This window comes from Alexandromys fortis, unplaced genomic scaffold (assembly GCF_014885135.2).
Source record: "Alexandromys fortis isolate MF-2015 unplaced genomic scaffold, M_Fortis_MF-2015_v1.1 scaffold_160, whole genome shotgun sequence".
Lineage (NCBI taxonomy): Eukaryota > Metazoa > Chordata > Mammalia > Rodentia > Cricetidae > Alexandromys > Alexandromys fortis.
Window position 1 is genome coordinate 3,655,496 of NW_026068035.1, and position 26,372 is coordinate 3,681,867.

Sequence of the window (26,372 nt, forward strand, 5' to 3'; positions counted from 1 at the left end):
GTACATACAGAGACAAGCATGTGCACATACCCTCACATGTCCTCACAATTTGCAGGTACACACAAACCTTTATATACATGTGTAAATAGGCGCATATATATTCTTGCAGTAGACATGTATGTACCCACATCCTTGCATACTCGGTCAGTATACATGCATGCAAACTAACTCTTGTTACTACTCTTAGCCCTGTCGCCAGGCAAGTGCTGAGAGGGTCCTGGCTAGCTCTAGCTTCTTTTGTTCCTCCTACTATTTAAAAAGTAACGCACAACAGGGAGGAGTGGTGGCTCATGACTGTAAGCCCAGTACTCAGGAAGTGGAGGCAGGAGGATTGCTAAGTGGAGGCCAGCCTGCACTGCAAAGTGAGCCCCTGTCTCAGAACAACATAAGTAATACATAAAAATGTACTTTCGCTCCTGAGCCTCCTCAGCCAGCGTCTTTGCCTTTCCTGGTTGCGCTGGTTGGTTTCGTGACAGTGTGACACAGCCTATCATCACCTGGGAAGCTCAGAAAAAAAACGCCTCCGCTAGACTGGCCTACAGGCAAGTCTGTGGGACACCTTCTTGATGAATGGCTGATGTGGGAGGGCCCAGCCCACTGTGGGCAGTGCCACTTCTGAGCGAATGGTCCTCAGTTGAATAAACAAGCAGCTAAGAGAGCCAGTCAGCAGTGTTTCTCCTTCGACTCTGCCTCAGGTCCTGCCTCCAGGCTCATGCTGAGGTCCTGCCCTGACTTCCCTTCATGATGGACTGGGACAGGGATGGGGAAGCACAAAACCCTTGACTTCCAAGTTGCTTTTGGTTATGGTCTTTATCACGGTAACAGAAAAACAAATGAAAACATTGGTCTTAGATGCAATTTAAGACATCAAAGAGACTTCTATGCAGAATTTCTCTGTTGTCCTTGTGGCCAGTGGGCTTCTCCCCGGATACATAAGATGAGTGACTCCAAGCTGTATGTGGCCCTCCAGGGCCTACATCCTGTCCCTGTTCTAGTAAGGTGACGGCGGCACCATCAGGCTCTTTCTTCTCAAGTCCAGTGTGGGAGACAAGAGGCTTCAAAGTGGAGGGAGCTTAGCTTTTCATGATAGACAGCGTGAGAGTACTACATGCTGAGGACCGAAATCCACAGGTAGTGAGTGCAAGCAAGACATACAAATTACTTCAAGCCACCTCGAGACAGCCCTCCACCCGGGCAGGCTGACTGGTCAGTTACCCACCAATTCTGGTGTCATGGGAGCGATGGAAGGCAGCAGAGGTTACCCCAGCCCCTTCCAGCGTGGTGCACAAGGACCAGACATACCTACACCCAGCTTCTCGGTGCCTGGAAGGTGGTTCCTGTACCCACACACCTACCGTGTGAGTGCGGCCTTCTCCCTGTACTCAGTCCAGTCCAAGGTGACAGTTGCTGACATTCAAGAGACTCCCGAGAGTCTGAGTCGGTGTGGGAGGTCCTTCTGTCTATGTGTTGCTTTTATTGACTAATGAATAAAGGAACTGCTTTGGGCCTACAGCAGAGCTATAGGGGAACAGAGCTGGCGGGGGGGGGGGGGGAAACAAAATGGAATGCTGGGAGGAAGAAAGCGGAGTCAGAGAGAAGCCATGGGGCCAGATGCTGAGAATTTTACCCAGTAAGCCACAGCCACATGGCGATACACAGATTACTAAAAATGGGTTAAATTAATATAAGAGTTAGCCAATAAGAAGCTAGAGCTAATGGGTCAAGCAGTGATTTAAATAATATGGTTTCTGTGTGGTTATTTTGGGTCTAAACTAGCCAGGTGGCCAGGAACAAACAAGCGCCATCTTCCCCAACACACTGAGTGAATCCTCCCAGACCTGAAGCTAGCAACCGAGGAAACTGAGGCACAAGGCAGCTGAACTGACCTGTTCAGGCTTCATGGCTATCGAGTCCTGAAGCAGGACTTGCAGTTCATAGCCAGGCTTCATGCCTGCTGGGACCTTTGTGGTTCTGAGGGTGTGAGTCTGGGAAACTCAAGCCTTAGTGCTGCTCCAGACGGTGTGCTTAACTAAAACCACACAGCAGCGAGGTTCCTCCCAGTCTCCAGTGCGGTCTCATTCAGTGTCCTATTAGATGACAGGACTCTGTGGCACCGTGGAGGGCAAGACACACATTCTTGTGCCCCGGCCCTGCTGCTTGGCACCCAAGGGTCCTTACCGAGTACTCAGGTCTGCATACTGCACCCACATGGGTGTCTGGGGAACAGGGATTTGGAACCCAGAGTTTCTGCTTCTTCCAACCAGAGCTCTCCCCCTTCATCTTCCTTTGTAACTCATAACTGAGATGTTAGCAGAAGCAGTTTTCTCAGAGATAGGTAACTCCTCATGCCAACCTGCCCCACCCCAAATTCCTGCCCTGGGCTTTGAGTTACATCAGCCCAGCTTCTAATTCGCCTTTTCCATGCACAGGCAGCACCAGAGAGACCCTCAGCCTCTTCTGACTCTACTTTGCCCAACTATGGTTACCCCACACTGTTCCTTGAACGTTCCCCAATTAGGAAAAAAAATAACAAAACAAAACAAAACATGGGTCTCTCATTTCTTGTAGGCAGGGCCTTGTCTGATGGGCACAACACAGCAGGGAACAGCCCCAGGAGGGTCAAAATAGAATATACCCTTGCAATCAGGATAGGTAGGTTCATTATGGCCCCTTCAACTTCAGGTGAGGACAGGACATGCATGAGAAATAATGCCCTGGCTAGGACATGGCTGCTGGGGACCACCTGGCCCTGGCCTGCTCAGTGGGCTGCCTGACCTCACACTCCCAGGCTGTGGGCAGAAGACCGTCTCCAGGCCATCCACACATTGTCTCCACCCCAGAGCTGGCCCCGCAGCTCGGCTGTGATTCAGTCTGTATTTATGAGATACTGCAGTGGTTACCACAGAGCACAACCATAATCGAAAAAACTGAAAATAACCATTGGCAGAAAAGCCCATATTTAAGGCAAACCTCTTTCCGCAATTCCCAGGGCTTTGTGAAGTCACCAGGCCAGACAGATCACAGAAGTCCCACAAAGGAATGAGGAGTGCCACCAAGGTCTCAGAGGACAGACCACCAGGCCCCGCCCATCCTCAGCTGTGGGCCTGGATCTCCTCTGATAAGGTGACAGAAAGACAAACACAACAGCAGACCGTCCAGGCCCTGCCACACAGGGGACACCAGCAGACCGTCCAGGCCCTGCCACACAGGGGACACCAGCAGATGTCCAGGCCCTGCCACACAGGGGACACCAGCAGATGTCCAGGCCCTGCTACAAGGGGATACCAGCAGACTGTCCATGGTTCTTTATGAAGCCAGCAGGATGTGCTGGAGGAGAGAATGCCCCCTTTCTTTCTCTCCTTCAAGAGAGTTGCTCACTTTGAAGGCCTTCAAATTAGTCCCCCAATGCCACATCAGAAGCTCACTATGGGGGCATTCAGGCCACTCCTGGCTCTACAGCTTTCAAGGTGGAACTTGTAACCCCTCCCTGCTGGCTGGCAGATACCACTATCCCGTGAGAGACAAGAATGTCTTCTCGAGGGCCCTTCACCCCCAGGCTCCTCTCTCATCTCTCATAGACCAGACCTCTCCTAGGATAAAGACAGTAAAGGAAACCTCAGTGGCTGAAAACTCAGAAATCCTGCTGACAAAAGCATCTGGAACTCGCTAGATTGTGATATCATATAGTTATAGCGCATGATTTGTCTACCAACTTCACTTGTTTAAGTCATACAGTTCTGTGGCTTTCAGCAATTCAGAGTTGCACAGCTACCACCGCAGTGTAATTCCAGAGTGTTTTCATCACCCCCAAAAGAAACCCAGAACTAAGGGTACCCCTCCCTGTCCTCAGCTTGCCACCCCAGGCTGGGATTTTTTTCTGGTTGATGGGCTGTCTCAGTGTTTGTTTACTCAAGTAAGAGCCGGTGTGGATGTGGACCCAGGCTCCTCCTTCTGTTATCAGGGCAGTGTTCCTTGGGTTTTCATGTCTGAGTAAGCCGTCTTCCTGCTGTTCAAGGACATCTTTGGTATAAGGTGACAGTTCAGACCCAAATGTACAAATGCATGGGAGAAGAGCCCTAAGAGGCCATCTCCAGGGATGGGCAGAGCTCTATGCCTGTCTCTTGTGCAGACTGTCACCAAAGGGTGTTGTACAACCCATGGACAATTGTTCCAGTAAAATTCTAGCCACCAGGCCTCATTTGCACCTGACAGGGTGGAACAGAGTTAGGGGGGGAGAACTAAATTGAACGCTGGGAGGAAGAAGGCAGAGACAGAGGGACACCATGGAGCCACCGCTGGAGATAGATTTGCTGAAACTTTGCTGGTAGGCCATGACCTCCTGGAGATACACAGATTAATAGAAATGGGTTAAATTAAGATGTAAGAGTTAGCCAATAAGAAGCTAGAACTAATGGGCCAAACAGTGATTTAATTAATACAGTTTCTGTGTGATTATTTCGGTTCTGGGTGGCCTGGGTGAACAAGCAGCTCCCTCCTCCAACAGACTAAGACCCCTGTCCATGCCATGCCTCTTTCCTTGTGTTGGCATAGTTATCGCACAGCTATGGTGGCCTGGCTGAGCACCATAGACCTGAGCTTCCTTTCCAGGGTGCTGCCTCCGTCTGTTTTCCCTCCCTTCGAGCTTCACTGACAGGAAACCCTTGTCCAGCCGAGAAGAGATGAGAACAAACCTCTACTTCAAACACCCAATTCCATTCTACGGTTCATGGACAGCAGCCTCCACGAGTTCCTGAGGTGATGGGAACGTGACTTCTGCCACAGCGTGAGAATGCCGGGAGCTCAGGCACAAGAGTCGTAGTGGTTCTTTGGTCTGGCTCAAGTTATGTGCTTAAAAAAGCATTTTTGGTCTAGGAGAAAGCCAAGTCTACAAATGCCAGTGTACAGCTGAACACATCTGTACAGCCTCACTAGGTCTCGGCTTCCTCCTGGAAACAAGAAAGCTGGCTTGGATAACCCTCAACCTCTTGGAAAACTCACAGTTTTATGATTCTGACTAGCAGGAGGCTCAGTGCTATGCAAAGTCTTTAGCAAGCATAGGTGTGCACAGGAACAGACACTAGACATGAAGGGTTGAAGAGCCGCTTGCTGGGGAAGCTCACACCAGGAAGACTCGCTTCAAGTTTAGGGTTGTTTTCCAGCCTGTACGTCCCAGCCGTCTGAGCCTTGAGTCTGAACGCTGTCATCTGTGTCTAAATGCGCGCCAGTGGTTATCCTGAACACCAGAAACATGCGCCTTCACATCTTTTTATGCAAAGTAAGTGTAACCACGCGAATGTTTCCATTTGATCCTGAAGGGATCATTAACAATCCTGACAGCTGCGGATTTGGCTCAGTGGTGGGTGGAGCGCTCCCTTGCATGCACAAGTGGAGTTCTATCCCTAGGCCTGGGGAAAAATCCTGGCAGATGTAGAGGTCACAACACTTGATGCCTTTTACAGAGGGGCCACGTAACACCAGGGGATCCTCTATCCATTCCCACAACTGAGGGTCGTCTCTGAGCCCGCCCTCCCCACCCAGGTCACCTGGCAGGGCCCCAGCTCCAGCTACCTGAACCCGCAAGCCTGTGCACAGGAGCCATCCTGAGCACTTGACCTGTGGTCTGGCTGCGGTCTTCCCACACTCCCAGCTGGGAGGGAGGAGAATGACGTCGAGGGATAGGGTCTATAGATCATTCTGGAGCAGGAATGACAGGGCTGTCAGCTCGGGGCCCTGCTCCTAGCAAACTGAGTGAGGAAAACTGGAATCTCCAGCACTCGTTTCCTAACAGAGAGGATGTTTTTCCTGTTCAGAAAGGCCCAGGGAGATGATGGGTACATTGTGTGTCCTGTGTACTCATTGACATGAGCTGGGAGCGCCCTCCTGTACACTGTGTACACTGTGAACGCTGATCAAGTCACAGAGGCGTGGGCTCCGCAGTTCCTATGTCTTTCCCACAGTGTCTGGGCACAGGAGCTGGGATGAGATGCAGTGGGTAAGGTGGTCACAGTCGGTGGGCAAGGGCCCGGGGTCTTTGAGTGACATTTTGGCATGAGACAATTATTTCTCAGGTGATTTGTGTTTTGGAAAAATGTAACTCCTTGCCTTTGATCTAGAAGATCGGACGAGGCCGCAGACAATTATAAAAGGGCTCCGTTGACTCTATAGGAATCCGCACCTTGAGGTAGCGAAGACCGAAACATCCTGAAGTGGGTGGTGGCAGGCTCACCTAACAATGTGGACAAGCTGAATGCCACCGAAACACGTACTAAACATGGCTAAGATGACAAATTTAAAATACGTATTTTATAAAAGGCAAATCAATATGTGCTAGTATTACTACTATCCTTCATAATTTCATAAAGCCTACTAACTTAGACCCCCACACCCAGCTCCACGTGGCTGAAATGTGTCTGGACACAGCCAGAATAGGCACACCCCGGATCACGGCTCCACAAAACAACGCTGGAGTAAACAGTCCTGAGTTTAATGGGGGTCCTCGCCCCAACCCTCTGCATGTGTCTGTTAGCGGCAACAGCACAGCTGGAGGGTGAGCGGGGCGCACAGGTGGTGACCCCTGTGCTGAGCCACTTTCCCACAGGGGAGGTGCGACATTCATAGATAAGGGCAAAACAGGAAGAGAAAAGTGCCGTGCAAGAGGAAATCCAACTCTCCCTTACGTTTCTGGAAAAAAAGAGTTCATAGTGGAAATTTTTATATCTCTGGGCTCTAAACCAGACTCCGGGCTGTGAACCAGACACAAACCATGTCTACAGTGAACTTCTGAACACGATGCATAGAAATAAGGGTTCCTATGCTTTCAGGTGACGGTTTAGAGTCCCCAATGTGCTGAGTCAGGGAGAAGTCGGGCCGCAGGCTATGTCCCAAGGTTCCTGGGGCTGAGAGCTGGGGTGAACCCAGACTACATAAAGCCACACATGGGGAATGAGGTCTGAGGATGCGCTCGCTGGGAGTGACACGGATCGGGGAGAAACTGAGAGGAGGAACTGTGAGCCCCTGTGGATACTCAGAATGGCACTGTAATGGGACGTGCTCAGTGACTCCTCTCGGGGGAGGCCACCACGGCCGTGATACCACAACAGGGAATCAGCTGTGTGACGGCAGGACACAGAAGTGACAGTGAGACCAGTCCAGCTTAGCTGGGGCCAGAACTATCCTGGGGAATAGAGGAGCGAAGCCAGGCAGAGTGTGGGAGTTGTCCACAGGCTGGAAGACGGGCTGGACTCTAGCAAGAAAAGTGGGGAAAGGCAGGCCGATACCTGGGCACTTCAAGCCCAGCATCTGAAGGGAGAAAGGTAGTTAAAGCAGGGACCTGGGAACCGTGGTCTGAGGCAGCGTTGCCCTGCTTTTCCCATGGCTTCCTATGAGCTCCGTCTTCTCTACTGAGTCCTGAAAGGACAGGCTGCAGGATGAGCTGTGCATGGGCCTGGCTGTGCCTCCCTGGACTGCAGCTCCATTGCTATCACCTGACCGAGGTTGTCTTTGACTTCATTAGCCCTTTGAATAGAGTGGGATTCAACATGGGGACAGTGTCCATCTCTTCCCATAGGCACTGACTGTGGCGCCAGTACCTACCCAATTCTCCCCAGCAGTTTTGGCACTGGATTCAGAACTTAGTATGTAAACGGCCCAACAGTCAGACACAGGAGCTTTTCCCCGGGGCTCCTAACCCATGTACCAGCTCCTTAGTGAGTGCCTACTGTTTGGAGGCCTTAGTGAGCACCTACTGTTTGGAGGCCTTAGTGAGCACCTACTGTTTGGAGGCACTCACGGAGACTGCAGCTCCCAGCATCCCTACCATGTCTTCCCAGTACACACTTCTGCTGCCACCTCGGAGCTGACCTTCACTGTATTCCCCTCCTTGACATCCTACACGACTTTGTGCCTGCCCAGCTGCCTCTGTTCTCATTCCACAGTCCAGTCTCCAGTGAGTCTCCACTGCCTCCTCACACAGCCTTCTGAGCTGGTCCGATGCTGTAGCCTTCTTTCCCATCCCTCCTACCCAGCATGCCCTGCTCATCCTGAGGACAAAGTGCAGTCTTGGGGCAGCAGGACACTTAAGGGCAGAAGCCTCGACCTGGTATCCCTAGGAGGCAGCAGAGTTCCAAGCACACAGCAGGCGCCTAATAAGAGAGGAAGTTCTGTAGCGAGTATCTACCTGGACCACTCCTCCAAGTTCTGGGTATTAGTGGGGGCGCACGACAAGCCGTTAGTGCTGCTGGAGGTGGGGTGACCACAGGGAAGAAGGGCCAGCTCTGTGTGGTGATAATGCAGCCTATACACTGGGATTCTTGTGGAGGGCTCTAGATTTTGTGGGATAAAGTTCAAGCTGGCTGACCTAGCAGCCATCGAGGCCAAAGGGGACAAAACAAGACTTTGACTTCTGAGCAATCGTGTTTCCAAAACCTCTGTGCTGAAACGAATGACCCCAGGCAACACCTGTGGTCAGTGACCCAGCTGGGACTGAGAAATTTCAGTTACCCTGCTGAGGGTGGAGGGAGGCATGCCGAATCTTCACTTGTTCCAGCTAACACAAGAAGTTTCTGCCAAACCTCACCAACTGGAGTTCATGCCCTGACCTTCTGGATGTGAGTGGGGTTCACGGCAGGTCTCCCCTGTGGTTAGCTCTGGAGACCCACCGCAAACCTCCGGACAGCACAGTCTGCATGCCTTGTCAGGAGGCCCCCCACCAGCATCCAGGCCTGCTCCCACCTCTGCTGGCCTTTCATGAGGTCTCATTCAAGCACCCACTCTGCAAGTGGGCCCCGGAGATGCATGACAATACCCCTTATTTTCTCCACAACCCCCACAATTACTGAAATCACACCACTCAGTTTTCATCTAGCGCAAAGCCCCCACCAGCAGAGTCGGGCGCCGAGAGAGCCGATGCCATTCTTGATCGGCTCACCGCAGTACCCAGGAGAGGCCACCAAGCTTTGGGGGAAATGGACAAACATTCCAGTTTGCATATCTAGATAGTTCCACCATCAGACAAGACCCCTTTGGGAGTGTTCCAGTCCCTGAGCAGTATCCACGTGGTGCAGGTGGGGTACAGGCTTACCCAGCAATCACTGTAGCTGGCTGAAGAATTCCTCACCTCTAAAACAGCCGGTAGCACACACGACAAGACCCTTACTTACTCTTAGATTATCTAGTACATTATTTTTAGTCAACAAATATTTATTTCGAAGACATCTTGTCTGAAAACCAATCACTCTGGCTCCAGGTTATTAAAGTCTAAATTTATATATAAACCTATGTACTATCACCCAGTGAGCGACTCTGATGTCACAGAGAAGAAGCAAGATGACAGTTTTGAGCCTTCTAAAACATTGGCCAAAGTGACAGTAACTTAATTACCCCATCATGTGAACTGCTCCCATGAGATGTCTCCACACTGCCAGGTGACATGTGACAAAACGTCAGTCTCTACACAAAGGTGAGGTGGACAGGAACATCAGTGAACAGCAGCTGCCAGCGGAGGCGGGACCCGAGGGTTGGGAGAAGCCCAGGGATGGCCACTGTGAGTGTCATTCCAGTCGTTCTGGTAGGCGGGCTGGCCCTTGTCATTGTGTCCAAGAAGATGTTCAAAGATGCTTCAGCTATTACACTGAGATCCTACTGAGGGTAAAACCTACCATCTCATCCGACAAGAATATTTTTATTTATCTATCCCAAGGGAGAAACTGACAGCTCAGTAAGACTGCTCAGCACAGCTTAGAACGAAGAGAAGCTGGGAACTCAGCTATAGAGGTACCGGTGGCACTTATGTTCAGCAAGAAAGGGTGATGCTCATCCACACAGAGCTGCAGAAGGACAGAAGGACATTGCCTGGTCAAGACAGTCTCCATGGCGTGACCACACTGGCCTGTGTATGTGATACCGTAACTAAAACTGGAACAGTTTTGCCAAATGCTAAATGTTGTCTTGGGGCAGGGGATTATTTCCTTGTCGCCTGAATTTCTTTATACAAATATGTCACAAACTGTGAAGTCTTAAAAAAACAGTTCACAAAGCATTTCTCAATCAGGCCTATTTATAACACATGACACTTAGAAAGCACGAACCCAAATTACAAACACTAGGCTCACTGTGTAAACGCAGCTATGACAGGAAGGGGGAAAGCGTCAGCTCATCGGGTGCGAAACCTCAGCACCTGCACATCAGGTCCCTGCTGGGGCCGCAAGAGACTATGTTAGTCACAGATGAGCTGGATGAGAGGGACACAGGCAGACAGCGAGCCAGCCGAGGCTTAGGGCTGGCTGTGAGTGGGTTCCCAGACAGCGACGTTCCTCTGGGTGGTAGGTACCTCTGGCGTGTGGCTTTCTACCAGCTGCCTCAGCACATTCTCCCCACGCCTACTCTGAGACAGGGCAGAGGGCCTGTTGTTTTCTCCACGTTCCCACGCCGTTGTAGTCAGAGGCCCCTTTGGCCTTTTTAAAAAGCGAAAGAAAACAAAACAAAAACAAAGAAAAAGATAGAGAAAGGAAATTTCCCAAACGCGAGAACTTCTGGGAATCCGTGGCAGGCCCAAAGCTCACATGCTGCGTGGAGGGGCCCCTGCACCAGAGAGGTGCGAGCCAGCTCCATGCCCGTCCCTGCAAACCAGGGACATAATGATAGAATGGGGTCGATGCAGCAAAATTAGTACCTAGTACTCGTATCTAGTACCTTAGAGCAGTACTAGGCAGCTTCAGAGGAAAGAGTAACTTGGGGAGTTCCGACCGCCCACTGATGTTTCCTGATAAGTAACCCTCCTACCAAGAGCCAATACACAGGAATCCAAGAAAAACAGTGAGCCGAGTTCTTGAGCCTGACACTTTAAAAACTCTGTCAGGGTCTGTAACCAAAGTCACAACTGTTCTACTTACTTTGAAGAACATTACTTACTATTTTTCCATGGCAACTCAATTGAATGAAATACAAGCAAATACAACCTCACACAATTTCTGAGAAGTCTAAGCATTTACAAATGTGTTTTGCTTCTTCTAAAAACTCCAAATGTCCAGAACAGCTAAGAGCCGCACTCATAGGTGCAATGTGTATGTTATGTTTATTTTAGGAACCCTCACCCCACCACTGCCCTAGCCCACCTTGCCCTGCTCAGGGCCTGGAGGTAGACAAGATCACGGGAAAGGCAGGCAAGTAGACAAATGAGTCACTGGGACTCACCAGGGCTGCAGCGGGGGTATGCAAACCCATGCATCCCGGGCCCTTTGCTCTGCGCCTGCTGCAGTCCTTACTCACATGGAAGAGCAGACTGGAAGCTGTTGTTCACCAAAGAGAAGGCCCAGGATTTTTAAGAGTTGCCCTGGAAAGATGATTGGCAGAAGCCAACAAATGTAAAGGAAAAAAGTCTGACAAAAGCTGGTAGGACTGAACCCTGCCTGCCATCCACCCTTCCCAAGCCTCCACGGACAGACAGGCTATGCAGCAGCCTTCATGGAAACATCCCCAGACCAGGACCCAGAAGGCCCCAAATTCAGCATTTTCTATAAGCGGGTACCTCAGAACTGTATGTACCATAAGCCCTGCCAGAAGAATGCTTGAGAATACTTGATCAGAAGAATATCAAATATTCTGCCTGGATGAGGCTCACACTTGGGACCCACTCCTAGCAGGACCAGCAGGACCCAGACCACAGCATAGTACAGCTGATACTGGGGCCTGACATATACCTGAAGCATGGTCATACCCAGGCACAGCTCGGATCTGGGCATGGGTCACAGCTGGGCTCAGCACACATTGGGGAATGGCTCACACCGGGCCTGGCTCACACACGAGGGTTAGAAGAAACACCCAGGAAGTTTCTGACTATCAGGGAAAGAGAGGATTTTTAAAAAAAACTTTCGAACAAATGTGTTAATTAAAAACTCAAAATATTCTGGACAGAATGGCCTACGTTTATAGTCTAGAGTTTCTAATGTCTCCATGACGCTATCCCTTGAGTGGGGAGAACTCAAAATAGCCACACATAGTAAGGATGGCTGAATTCTAGAAGTAAAGGCTGGAGAAAAACCTGAGATCGTGCTAAAGACCGTACGTATCTCAGGCCAGAAGGGCACTGTGATCGCGGTCAGCAGCTAACCCTGGTACCCAGCTCTGCTATGATCCAGTGCAGTACACAATTTCATATTCACAGAGCTCTCTAGTCCTGAAACACTTCTGCCACCTGTGATGTGCGTGTGGTTACGTAGCTATCAGCAGGTGCCCGTGCACATTTATGCTCAGGTCAGAGGCTGGCTGCTGCACGTCTCTCCTTGGTCACTCTCTACCTTTATTTTCTGAGAAAAAGTCTCTCGCTGGACTCAAAGTGCATCAGCTCAGCTAGGCTGGCTGCCCTTCAGAGACCCACCTTGTGCTGGCTGTGGTTTGTTTGGCTTCTGTTAGCCTCAGTGAGAGAAGCCCATGCCAGACTAGCCTGTAGACACACCTGTGGGGCATTTTTCTTAATTAATGGTTGATGTGGGGTTGATGGTGTCATCCCCGGGAAGGTGGTCCTGGGGTATATCGGAAAGCAAACTGAGCATGCCATGAGGAGCAAGCCAGTAAGGAGCACTCCTGCATAGTCTAAGTGTCAGCTCCTGCCTCCCAGCCCCTGCCTTGTTTGGTTCCTGCCCTGAATTCCCTCAGTGGTGGACTGTGATGTACTGTCAGCTGAGAAGCCCTCCCCATGTTGGTTTTGGTCACAGTGTTTTATCACAGTAGCATAAACCTTCGACACACCTGTCTCTGCCCAACCCTAGCAGTGGGGTCACACACTGCCATACCTGGCTTTTAGCATGGGTACTAGGGGTCCAAACTCAAAACCTTATGCTTGTGTGGCAGGCATGTCACTGCCTGGGGCATTTGTCCTAGCCTGAATTAACTATTTGTCTTTATGAACTGCTCATCCTGGACTTTTCACAAACAGCGAACTCATTATTAAGGGGTCTTCCTTTCTCTCAAGTCACTGACAATAATGAATTAGTAAATCCGAAGCCATGATCCCTGGAGGGAGATGCTCAGGTCATCACAAGACCCCAGTCAGAATGCTTTTAACAACCAGCTACTACTTCACCTTACTTCTGTCTAAAGACACTATGTTTAGTATTTACTGAGCTGGTGGCCACAGGGCCCCAATGAAGCTTCTCTAACAGGACACCTCCATGAGACACACCACAACCTCCTGGGCCGAGAGCATTAGATATCACCTCAGCCAAACCAAAGGGACAACTGCTGGCATTAGAGTGTGTGAGAGATGGCTGCTGGCAGGAGCGAAGACAGCATGGAATGTTTCACTGTCCTTCTCAGCCAGGACCACTTCTCCACTCTGTGGGCATGTTCTCCAGTGACCAGAAAACCACCGTTAGTATTGATCTGGGGTTACAAGTAAATACTAGAAGCAGGTAAGTTTTCAACTACAGATCCCTTGAATAATGAGCTGACGACAGGTAGTCCTGAGTGCTGGCTTAGCTCCCTCAGCACACAGTGTGACCGTCACTGCCAGAAGTAGTGCTTAGCTCTCTCTTGTGCCAGGGAAACATTCGCCTGCACAGATCCCGTACACTCGGGCATCTGCTCACGCTCACTGGCAGGTGGACTCCTGGGCTTTGTTAGTTATTAGGCTGCCGTGCCTGGGACTGCGTGCAAGTCTCTGTGTGCACATGGACCCACATGCTTGGGTTCTGCTGGGAATTTTAGCTCAAAGGGATGCTCATCTGTCATTGTATGTCCTTATGTGGCTTGAGTGAAGAAATTATTGTAAGAGGCAGATTAAATGGTTTAAGCATAGTTGAGGGTTTATATCGGCATGTATGAAGAATGCTTACTTTTCATTGGTAATTAAGAGTTTCTTCTTGAAAAATCTGTGTCAGTCAGGGCTGGGAAGTTGGTTCCCATTTAGAAGCATGTACTGCCCTTGTAGAGGATTTGATTCCCAGCCCCCACATCAGGCTGCTCATAACCACCTGTAACTCCAACTCCAGGGGACCTGACACCTTCTTCAGGCCTCCATGGCACTGCACTTCTATGAACCACAAGTGTACACACACACACACACACACACACACATACACACACACACTTAAAAAAGTCAGTGTCAATATGGGAAGCTACCTGGGACTCACAGGGTTCACTGGCCTTTCCAGATCAGTGCCATGAAAAGACAGTAGACCATGACTGTTGTCCTCTGGTGGCCTCAGGACTCCAACCACAGGGACACTGGATCTTCATGGCTATGAACCAGCAAGTCTATCCTGCAGACAAAGGTGTCTAGCTGTCCGCAGATGAGCAGATGCCTAGACTCTTGCCCAAGCACAGTTACTCCAGTCAGAACCCCATGAGGGTGAAGAGAAGGTTCTGAGCTATCCAGAGGTATGAAGAGGGGCCAGGATGGTGCACATGGGCCCAGCCAGGAGTTCGTAGATATGAGAAGCCAACACAAATCCAGGAACTTTCCCAGCTCAGAAAGGACAGTGGGGCTCATGAGAAGGATCTGAGTTTATACACTCTGAAAAGGCCAGCTTTGAAATGCCTGCCACCAGCTACTCGGGGCAGAGGAAGAATATTAAGAAGGAAAAGCACACAATACTGAAAGGGTGCCATGCCTCAGCCTACACGTTGAAGGAGGGAAAGCCACCTGAACTGTGGGGAGGCTGATGCAGTCCCCCCTGCAGCATGCAGACTCAGGCTGCCAGTCCTACTCCAGGTTCAGCAGCTCCAGGCTGAGGGGCACCCCTCATCCAAGCCAGCCTCTGCTGGGACTTCACAGGCCCCGCCCCACAGCCAGGAAGGATAAAAACATTAGCTTCCTTCATGAGGTGACAAGGTCTGTGTGTGTGGATGCCAACTCCCCAGAGCCTTCACCCCTTTACCTGCCCCTTGGGAGTGAGGCCGTGATCTGGGGTCACGGTGGCACAGCCAAGAACCAGCCCAGGGACCTTGTGGTCTGGTGGGGAGGAATCACTCTAAGAACCTGTAACAGTAGCATCCAGAGAAAAGAAGAGGACAGGCAGGCAGAGGAACACGTGAGCGAATTAGAGCAGCCCGGGCTGGCCTGCTGAGGAGGAAGAGCGTCCAGAGCGGGGTGATGGGCAGAGCTCCAGGACTGGGTAGTGGGATGCAGGTGTACTTCAGGACCAGCTGTGGCTACCACAGACGATGCTGCAGGCTACAAGGAGCTGCAGGGAGCACGAGAGTCCTTATTCCCGATCATTAGCAACACGCAGGTTCCACTGTGACACAGAAGCCAACGTGTTCAAACTTTGTGCTAGAGAACTGGACTGAAGTGAGGGCAGGGGTCTCCTGCCGTCCCCTATCAGCACAAGGAAGAGTAAAAATCTCAATATTTATGGGCCACCTTGGTTGGCATGCCATCCGTTCTCAGTAACTTGACGGGTAGTGTCACCGCCACTCCTGTTCTGCAAACAATGACACTAAGGTGCCTGACTCAGAAGCCTGGCTAAGAATATGAGGCCCACAGCCAGCCAGCTTCACACCGTGGCTCTTCTGTTTCCTCACTCAGCACACTACAGCTCTGGCTCTTTCCACAAAGCTCAGAAAGGACGGTGGAGCCCACGAGAAGGATTTGAGCTCATAGGACAGACATGCTCACACGGGAAAAAGCCGGCTTTGGAAATGCTACCAGGGTAAGAGGAAGAAGGAACCGTAAATGATACCCAAAGGATGCTGGGAAAAGACACCTAAGGTGCCGCTCTTAGCAGCAGGCATGGTTTGCGGCTCCTCAGTCTGGGGCACGCTGGACACAGTGGTCCATTCCAGGAAAGAAAGGCACCCTTCTCCCAGTCAGTGCTCGCAATGTTCAAAGTAGGTCTGCCCCAGGAAGAAGGATGATAATCAATAAACTGATTATAAAAATGTCCTTTTTCTACTTCTAAGCTTCCTTCTAAGCTTCCCCTACAGTGGGCTCTTTCCTTTAACATCATATTCTTAAGCGACAAGGCTCTGCTAAGCCCAGAGGTGAGAAAACGAACCCCACAATGCACTCTGGGAGGCAAGCAGGGTGAGTGCACAGCTGCTCCGCCCATCACCACCCTGCCCATGTCAGTAACTTCTTTCAGCGCACAGTAGTGTCGGTTACAACAGCACTAGGGTTTTAGAGGTTAGAGGTAACCGAAGTGACAATTTAAAGCTAGTATTTCCCCTAGTCTTACAGAGACATGAAAATACATAATTTGGTCCTCAAGTTTAATTCCTAAGATGCTGACAAATGCCTTTGTTATTGAATTCACTTGTTCCTAGTTAAAATGCTAAGAATATCAGCATTATTTATTCTTCATAAAAGACTGAAAGAATTTGTATTATTTTTCTTACATCTATAAAAGGCAGAGGTCAATACTATTTAAGGTGGAAAAGGAAGTTTAGCTGCTTTTAAGACCTTTAAACAAATTAGTATCGATCTAAAAAGTAATCTTGAAGCCCGCTAACTAGAGGCCAGAAACAGGATCTTAGTGTCCTACACCAGCGGAGAGAGTTACCGCTCTATTTCCTTCCTAAGCGACTGCAGGGTTAGCAGAGCGCTGCAGCCTCCTCATACCTCGCTTCTGGATGAAGACCCTAAGCAAGGGGTTCGCACTCGAGACCGCCTTGCAGAAGTTGTCGTCATTGTTGATGGGCAGCAGGTCCCCGTGCACGTCAGCATAGCCGATGGTCACGTCCGTGTGAGGGATGTGATGGGTGTGCACGACCAGCTGGTAGAAATCTTCAAACTTCCCCGGCTTGTGGCGGTCCAAGGAGAATCTTCGGAATTCGGCCCCAAACTACAAGGCAAGAGAGGCGGTAAGTGAACTGCAGGAAGAGTCCCGAGAAGAAGGCTCCGCGTCACAGAGCAATGTGGGCACTAGCTCCCCTGGAGGTCATAAGCAGCCCCATGCTACGGTCTTGTGACTGAGCAAGTCAACTTCTGCTTAAAATATATAAAGTATAGTTTTAATTTTGGTTTAAAGTAGCAGATTTTCAAATAGCCCTTTTTTTAAGGCTTTGATTTCAATTAGTCCTCTCCATGTTTTCTCCCCCTCCTTGCCTAACCCTTCCCACTCACAGAATCGACTTTCAAATTACCCATGCTCTACCACCGTCCTTCCTTCAAGCCTCCCCACCCACAATGGCCTCTTACTAGTTTCCCGGTTTCTACGGTAACTCCAAGTAAACACAACGCATTGGAGATCCGAAGGTAGGATCCACACACCAAGGGACCACATGAAGATGCTATGCAAACTGCTGGGGGAATGGCATCCACAGTGACTCTCAGGAGCTACGACGCCTGCCCGGTAAAACTGCCCGGTAAAACGTGACTGCTTGTGCAATGGTGGCACTATTGTTAGGGCTAACCAACCGCTCTCTGATTAGACTGAATGCCCACACCACGGGAAGGAATCCACGCTGGGCACTGACACCTGGTGAAAACCCATGGCAGGGAAAACAAAGGCCATATGGGAACTGAACACTGCTGCTTAGCTAAACTGACAATGCACTGAACTGCCCGCTAAATGCTGATGTTTATACCCACAAATACTACCGCAAGCCTTAACCAGAGAAGGTTCCTCCTAGTGGACAGTGACTGTAGAAGGCGCTAAGGATAAGTGACCTGTGAGTGAGTTTACACCACCCTCTAAAGCTCAGAGAGCATTGTGGGAGGGGACAGACGGGACGAAAGAGCTGGAAGGCAGATAGAGGGGCTGTGACACACGGTTTCTGGGCAAGACACAGCCATGCAGTCACGAACTCATAGTGGATCTGGACAGGAACGGGCCCTCTAAGAGTCAAAGATGAAGGAGGAGCTCAGGGGGCCTTACCCCTTGCTGATTAACTCTTTGCTACTGATAGACTCAGGGAGAGGGTGGTCATAGCCTTCAGTATACCCAGTGGTGACACCACCAGGCTTCAGTGGACAGCTCTAATCTAATGGTCACACTGATTGCCCTGGTTTAAACTAAATGGGTCACAAGACAAACCTGAAAGTTATCAATCTCGGAACGGGGCTGTCAGGGAGGAAGGGGAGGCTCGAAAGGGATGGGAGAGAGAAGAGAGGTGTGAGTGAAGGAATAATCGGAATGCATTATATACATGTATGAAATCGTAGAAACAACAAAAACTATTTTTTAAAAGTTAAAAAGGAAGGAAGAAAGAATGGGAAGAAGAAAGAACCGGCGTCCTTTTAAAAGAGCATCAACCCTTCACCTCTGTGACTAGCGGAGCCACAAATGCAAAGACCAGGGCCAACTTCTTTTCTGCAGACCCTGGCCCTGACCTAGTTGCCCACGGAGCTGCACACAGAACTTATGCTCACCCCCAGAGGAGCCCAGCCCACAGCATATGGGTCACCTCTGGAAGGCTACAAGGAAATCACCATATGAGTCAGTCTGGCTTGAGGGTCTTGGCTCAGAATCATCTTCAGTATAATCAAGAGGTAAATGAATGGGCTGTACTGTACACAAAGATGAAATGTTCGGTGTTACATATGAATAGCCACTAAATCATCTGGGCATCAAACTGGGCAAATCATCTCAAGACATTGAGGTTTGTGTTAAAAATCTACGTTGCCCTCAGATTTGGGAATGTAGCCCAGAAAATTGTGTTTTTTGATAAGTTCTCAAAAGTAACTAATGCTAGTGTCTGGGGTTCACATACAGAGGACCAGTGGCCTAAGGGAACCGACTTGCAGAGCTCTGTGTGAAGACTGACCTGTCCCCACGTCTTGCAGGCCACCCAAAGCAAAGCCAGTCTCTTACCTACCTACGCTGCCCAGGATACCCAACAAAGGAACGATTGAGAATGCTGGCTTGGGAAAAGCTACATTCAATGACTAGTCGGTAGTCTACTGTCTCCTCCTCCATACACAGTAAGGGGAGAAGTATGGCCCTCCCACACACTCAGAAGGGGAAGGAGGATGGCCCCAGACTTACTGTTTGGCTAGTTACATTTATGAACGGCTGGTGTCCTGGGAAGAGCAGAGGAAAGGGCTCTGTTCGGTCCCCACCAGTGCCAGAGGTACAGATTCAACATCCCCAGGCTCCCGTTACTCAGACAAACATGTCATCTCTTCTCAACACTTTACAAAGGGTACCCCAGCAACAGGAGGCCCGGGTACAGCATGCTGGTCTTCACCCAGAGGGGTGGAAAAGCTGAAGATACAGTTTGAAAGAGATAAAGCCTACAACCCACGCTCTGTATGGCTTCTCCCTGATTTAGTTACCCAATCAAATCACGGCATATTTATTTGGGCAGTCGTCACGCTTCCCATCTGTGCGGCTGCCTTCTGGTAAGTCTCTGAGCACGCCCCTTTCCTCCCAATGAAGACATCAGGGACTGTGGCGATGAGTAATGCAGCCCAGGAGTGGCTCGCTCACGTCCAGTCCTTGTCTGGGTGTCCTCAGCAGGATGCATGACTGTACACTCACCTGAGGAACACCCTTCTCTGTGCTCAGCACTCCCCACTGTGGAGTCAGCACCCACAGCACATGTGGACAGAGCTCACACACTAAATTCCCAAGTTCCCCGGCAGTGTTTCCAGCCCACTTCCACTTGGCAAGGAAACTACAGGCAGCTCACAGTGTTTTTCATGATTTTTAAACAATATTCCTAAAATGTGTACCTTCCTATAGTAATTTGGAAAGACAAAAGAATACAGACTTTTCTTGAGGTGAAAAAAGCCTGGTTTGTATCTGACTGTGTGGCTGGTTTGCCACTCAATCAGGTAGCCTATTATGTATGTTTAATGAGGTCCAGAGTTCTGACAGATGTGTGAAAAGGTGATATAAAAAAATTCATCTTATCTAAGAATGAATAATTTTTATTTTCCACTTCAGATTTAAAAAGAGGCCTCCATGCTGTAGGATAATGCTTTTGTACACTGTAAAGATCTGTTACTTGTATTAGTTTAATAAAATGTTGATTGGCCAGTAGCCAGGCAGAAAGTATAGATGGGGGGCAACCAGTAGAGAAGAATTCTGGGAAGAGGAAGACAGAGAGTCAGTTACCAGCCAGATGCAGAGGAAGCAGGATGAGAATGCTGCACTGAGTAAGGTACCAAGCCACATGGCTAAACATAGACGAGAATAATGGGCTAATTTAAGTTGTAAGAGATAGTTAATGATAAGCCTGAGCTAACAGGCCAAATAGTTTGTAATTAAGATAAGCCTCTATGTGATTTTTTTTAGGACCGAACAGCTGTGGGACCAGGCAGGACAAAAACTTCCATCTACACCTCCAAAAGAAGGAATTAGTAGGTGCATCTCAATGTCATGGAATTCTTGGTAAAGCCAAGAACTTTTCTACCGTCCAGAAATTGAGAGGATGCACGACTCTGTTGATCAGATAAGTCTTGCACATCAAGTGTTTTCTTCCTATCTGCTTTCATCAAACCCAGAAATGGTTCATACTGAATTCCCAGCAAATAGGTTATTTGAATGACGCTGATGGTTGGTCGATTTACTCTTGGCAGGTGTCCCAGGGAGAGCCCTCATCTGCTCACCTGCTCACCTGGGAGTCTTCCCTCTCCCTGGCTTTTCTTTCACTTCCACAACATCTGATCTGTTTGTATAACAAAGAGCTTGCTGGCATTGACAGCTATAGCAGTAAAACACAGACAAAAAGGCGCTTTCCATGGCCACTGAGCAATAATACCTTTCACTAAATGCAGGATAAACACTGTAATACCTCAATCTAGAGTTAGCCAATTTGGCTTTTATTTAAAACTTTTCATTCTTTTGTAATTTTATGCTTATATATAACTTTTGTTTGCATATGTATTTAATATATTTTGATCACATCCAGCTTAAATCTTCACTCCTACTCCTCCAGACAGACTCCTCAAACCTCCCCCTCCGTGCCCTCTCCTGTTTGAGGCAGTTGCCACGGGCACATGTGTGTGATTGCACACCTGAGCACAGACAGCTTATCGGCAGCCGCTCTCCTGACATTTGCCACGTTGTGTGTTAGTTCTTCAGATGGGGTCTTGCTATGTAGCCCACTATATCCCCCCCCACAATGGTTTATGTGAGGGGTGTGTGTGTGTGTGTGTGCGTGTTGCCTAAGCTGGTCTTGAACTCATGGACTTAAAATTTTCCCACCTCAGCCTCCTGAGTGATGGGATTACAAGTGTGTCCCAGTGTTCCTATCTTGGAACTCTTCCCACTTTGCAAACTAAAAACTAAGAATACCATTGAACACCAATTTAGGAGTAATTTTCACAAAGATTTATAGCCATATGAAAATATTTCAACTTTAATTTAACTTCTTATTGCACAGAATCACAACAGATAATCAAGCATAAATTAGTAGGAGAGAATACTAGAAGAAAAAAAATCTTATCAGATAGTAATAGATAAAAGTAATCAAAGAGACAAGGACGTATGTAAATTTTCTGATCATTAAAAAAGATTGTTTATTCTATTTTAAAATGTCTACGGGAGATATCAAACCGCCCCATTCAGATTTCACTGACTAGATTGAGACGTTCAGCTGGGCGTAGTGATAAGCACACAGGCAGGCACACACACACTTTTCCCAAAGCAGCCTTGCTGGGCCTCGCTAGGTCAGCAGGCAAGTTAGTTTATAGCATATCAAAGCTCCCTTTTCCCACCAGCACTCAACTCAGGCAGTGTTGCCCCCCCCCCCCCCAGGAATTAATCCTAGATGCGGGAAGATGTGTACTGGGGAAGGTCGCCTGTCCAGAAGCAGACTTAGAAAGGACAACTCTAGGCGGAGTTGTCTCCCAGCAGCCGCAGGTCATCTGTGTCTTGAACCATCAACACCTGATGGCTGGGGCCTCTTCCCATGTGTGCAAACCCGTGCTCACTGTGACACAAACTGCTGCCTTCTGGAGAGTGCTAGGGAGTCTGTTGATTGTTGAGGAAGCTGGCAAAGAGCAAGGGTCAAGGACTCTTTAAGGGAAGAATACTTGTTGCTGGGAACTTCACAGGTGTGTGGCTCCTTAGTCTGTGCACAACTTTCGGCAAAATAAAACTGTCCTTCCGTTATTTCGACAATACTAACACACTTTGTAGATGATCTCAAGTTTTTATTTCTGCGACAGGATAGCAAACACCAAGGGAAGGGAACAGCTTTATCTTTTATAATAAATTTTTGCTTTTGTTTTTTTGAGACTGGGTTTCTCTGTGTAATTGTCCTGGCTGTCCTGGAACTAGCTCTTGTAGATCAGGCTGGCCTTGAACTCACAGAGATTCGCCTGCCTTTGCCTCAGGTGCTGAGAACAAAGACGTGCGCCACCACCACCCAACCTTTTAAAGCTCAAAAAGAAATTAATCTCAATATAAAATTCTTAGATCAGTAAGCAAAAGTACATTGTCCTCAGCTGGGCATGGTGGCTCATGCGTTTGATCCTAGTACACAAAAGACTGAGGCAGGAGGATCACCACAAGTTCCAGGACACTCTGTGCTATACAATAAGACCCAGTCTTTTTTTTAAAAAAGGGTATTTATCTAAAAGTGAAATTCATTTTGATTCCCTTCAACATATAGTCAACAAGAACAACAACAGATTTATGATCATATAGTTAGAAAAAGATATATATTAGTTGAGATGATATATGTATATTACACATACATAATATATCATCTGAACCAATAATCATCTGTCTTTTATGTCTTCTATATTATCTGTCCTCCCTTCCCCCATTTCTTAAAATGGAGAGATTCCAGTTCCTTGAGAGATTCTGTCTCAAGTTGATAAGCCAGAGAGTGATAAAGAAAGACGGTCTCCGGCCCCAGCCTCCAGATGTGTGCTCCCCTCAGCCATGAGTACAGACAAACATACCACACATATACACAGAGAAAAAATTACAAGAGAGATTCAAACACACATAGAGATTAATGAAAATATATCATACCAAAACACATAGACTCTAGCTAAAGCCACACACACAAGGGGAAATTTATGGGTACAAAATCCTAAAAGGAAACTCATTAACTAGAAACTAAGAAAAGTACAAACCTAATCCAAACAAGCAGAAAGGACTGGAGATTAGAAAAAAAAAAAATAGGAAAAGAAACAAAGCAAAAAGCTGAGTCTTTGAAAAGACTAACAAAATCAGCACATCTTTAGGTAGGGAGAAAAAAAAGAAACAAATTCAAATCTTTCAAACCACAAAGGAAAGGGAGGCTACTGCTGCTGCTGGTTAGGAAGGAGGGACTGAGTATCCCCATAGCAATGGCCACTGTGATGAGGAGCCTGGATCCCTGAAAGCCATATCTGATTCTGGGACACGGCTCAGGAAACATGGAGATGAACCTGGCCATTTCATAAGAGCAGAAAGCCAGGAAGCAAAACAAACCCCACAAACATGGAGCATGCTGAAGGAGACAGGAACCAGCCGGGAAGTGTGCCAGTGGCCAAAGCTGGAACAATCTGAGCAACAAAATAAAATAGCACAAAATAAACATCCACGAGTCTACACAGATACAAACAAATGCCAGAATAAATAACTGGGCAGACATAGCTTCCATGCAGAAGAATACTAAATAATTTATCTGGATGCATCGCCCTCCAGGAAGGGCAGCACAAGTCTCCACCTTTTAGATACAGGCTATGCATAAGGACTGTGCTCCCAGAGTACAGTGTGGAAGGGAGAGGAGGGACTTCACAGTGGGGGTGTCTGGACACACTTCTCTGCTTGGGGATCATTGACAAGGGCAAATCACTGTGGCCAGCGTGGATGCTTGGCATGATAGATCAAAGTGTTACTTTGCCACTGTGGTTTTCTTTCAGAGTCACGATCCCAGTCTACTGATGAAAAGCACAACACACAACAAATGGCCACCAAGGGACACTGACCAGCAGCCCTCAAACATAAAATGGTCACCACAGACAAGGGCAATCAAAAGGACTGCAAGGAGACACCACGACTAAGTGGGATGGGCTTTCCTGGATGAGGTCTTGGAACACTAGGTTAGAAAGAACACTTGGGAAAAGCTAAATCTGAATAAAATATAGGGCTCAGTTAATTATGATGTATCAGCACTGGCTCCTTCATTACAAAAATGTACCATGGTAATAACATTCAATGTCGGGCTGGAGAGATGGCTCAGAGGGTAAGAACATTGCCTACTCTTCCTAGGTCCTGAGTTCAATTCCCAGCAACCACATGGTGGCTCACAACCATCTGTAACGAGGTCTGGTGCCCTCTTCTGGCCTGCAGACATACACACAGACAGAATATTATATATATAATAAATAAATAAATATAAAAAAATAACATTCGATGTCCCAAATTGAGAAAATAAGCAAGGTGCATATGAGAATCTTCTATATTCTCACTGCAATTTTTCTGTAAAATTAAAAACGTCCTAAGATGATTTACAACATGTTACAGGTCTCCTTGAGGCACTCTCCTCTCTATGTTGTTTTGGTTAATCCTCTCATGTTCTTCACACCCATGCCCCCTCCCCGACTCGTACCCTTCCGCTGCGAGTGCCCCCTTCTCATTCTCATGCTATATGTGTTCTGCTACTCCCCCTACATCCCTCCTTATACCTCACCCCCCCCCATCTTGTTCCAGGCTTCCTTTTCTAAGGCTGGAACTTATGGATGGAACTAAAATATTATATTAAGTAACTCTGGCTCAGAAGGAAAAATCCCACATCTTTTCTCTCATTTCCAGATCTTAGCTTCTCATTTTCATATGTGTATAATTATGTGGGTGTGAATGTAGGCACAGTTCATCAATCTAAAATAAAATTTTAAGAAAAGATTATATGCGAATCCCATGAGGGACCATATGCTGACTACTGGATACGCTATGGTATAGACAGATTCCAAGGATGATACAAACTATGAGGACTTATTTAAAAAGAAAAACTCCAAGGAACTTATAACTAGGGTATTGAGCTAATTCCAAAAATGCCCATTGAGACGATTCCAGGTCCAGGATGCCTCCACTCATGAATTCTACCAAACATTCACAAAATTTATAGCAACCTCTCACAAACTCTACAAAACTGTTCAAGGGAACACATCTCACCTTTCCCCAGAAGGCCAATTTTGTCCTGATACCAACACCAAAAAAGGCATAGAATAAAGCTACAGATCAAAATCCAGCAAGACAGGGACAAAAATCCATTAAAAATGCCAGCAATCTATAATCATTAACATATAAAAGAAACTCCAAAACCAGAGCCTGCAAAGTGAACTACAGGCATGCAAAGTAGCATTCACATCTGAAACTAAGTTGTTGTAATAAACAACATTAAAGGCCAAAAACAACACAATCATCACAACATGAAGAATGAGTAAAATCAGACTCAAAACTAGCACAACCCAGCTAACACTGTGCTCAGTGGCTTAAGATAGATTAGTTTGCTCCGGATCAAGAAGAAATCAAGAATGTTCACTTTCACATCTGAGAACTGGCAAGTAAGCCGAGAAGAAGGATGCTCTAACACTTCCGTTCATGGGCAGAATTTATCTAAGATTCCCTAGAGCTGATGAATGAGTTCGGTACAGTTTCAGGACACAGTATCACTATACAAAACAAAATTTATTTTTATATCATAGCAATACACAATCAGCCTGGAAATAAAGTTAAAAAAATTTTACAAATAAAATATCGAAGGGATACAATGTTTAGAAATAAAGTAAACAGAAGATGGGGGGGGGGAGACTACAGAATATTGTTGAAAAGTTAAAGAAGATACAAACGGATGAAAGCATTCCACGTTCACAGATTACAGTACTTGATGTCCGTAAATGCTCTGGTCTACAGATTCAAAGCAGCTCCTATCAAAATCACTGCCTGTGGGATGGTAACTGGGAAGTTGGTCCTAAAAGTATTTGGAAAGGTGAAAGACACAAAATATCCAAAAAAAATCAGTCTTGAAAAGAAGAGCTGGAGGACTCACACTCCCTAATTGCAAAATTCTTACTGTGGTATTGATACACTGTGACAATGAATCGTGTGGATTGTACTGGATTGAGAAGTACCTAAAGCAGGCTTCTGGGTGCTCTGGTGCGTCCAGAGACACACAACTGGGGAGGGGGAGCCGCCTCGTGTGAGTGGTACCATCCTATGAGCTGGGGCTCAGACGTAGAACAGGCATGTGCTCTCTCTGGTCTCTGGCCACCATGATGTGAACTGCTCTGCCCTGCCATGTCCTTCGTACCCATGATGGACTGAAAAGGTGAAGAAGTAAATTCTCCCCTCCTTTAGCTGTTCATACACGTGTTCTATCTCAGCGGCCCAAAGTCCGACTAGTACATATATCATCAAGGCAAATCCATGATATAACTCACCTGACTTGTAACCAATGGATTTCTGTTAGGAACGTCGAGACAATCCTATGCAAGGAGAAATAATCTTTTCAACAGCTAGTGTTGGAACAACTGAATGTCCGTGTAA

At 47.9% G+C, this 26,372-nt stretch overlaps 1 protein-coding gene across 2 annotated transcripts in view; it reads right to left on the bottom strand.

Annotated features, from left to right (window-relative positions):
* Pard6g (par-6 family cell polarity regulator gamma) overlaps positions 1-26,372 on the bottom strand; it is a 65,442-nt gene that overhangs the window by 18,806 nt on the left and 20,264 nt on the right. For both annotated transcript variants that reach the window (XM_050165027.1, XM_050165028.1), the window contains exon 2: positions 16,556-16,778. In XM_050165027.1, the coding sequence (XP_050020984.1) occupies positions 16,556-16,778 (223 nt within the window). The remainder of the gene's footprint in view (positions 1-16,555; positions 16,779-26,372) is intronic.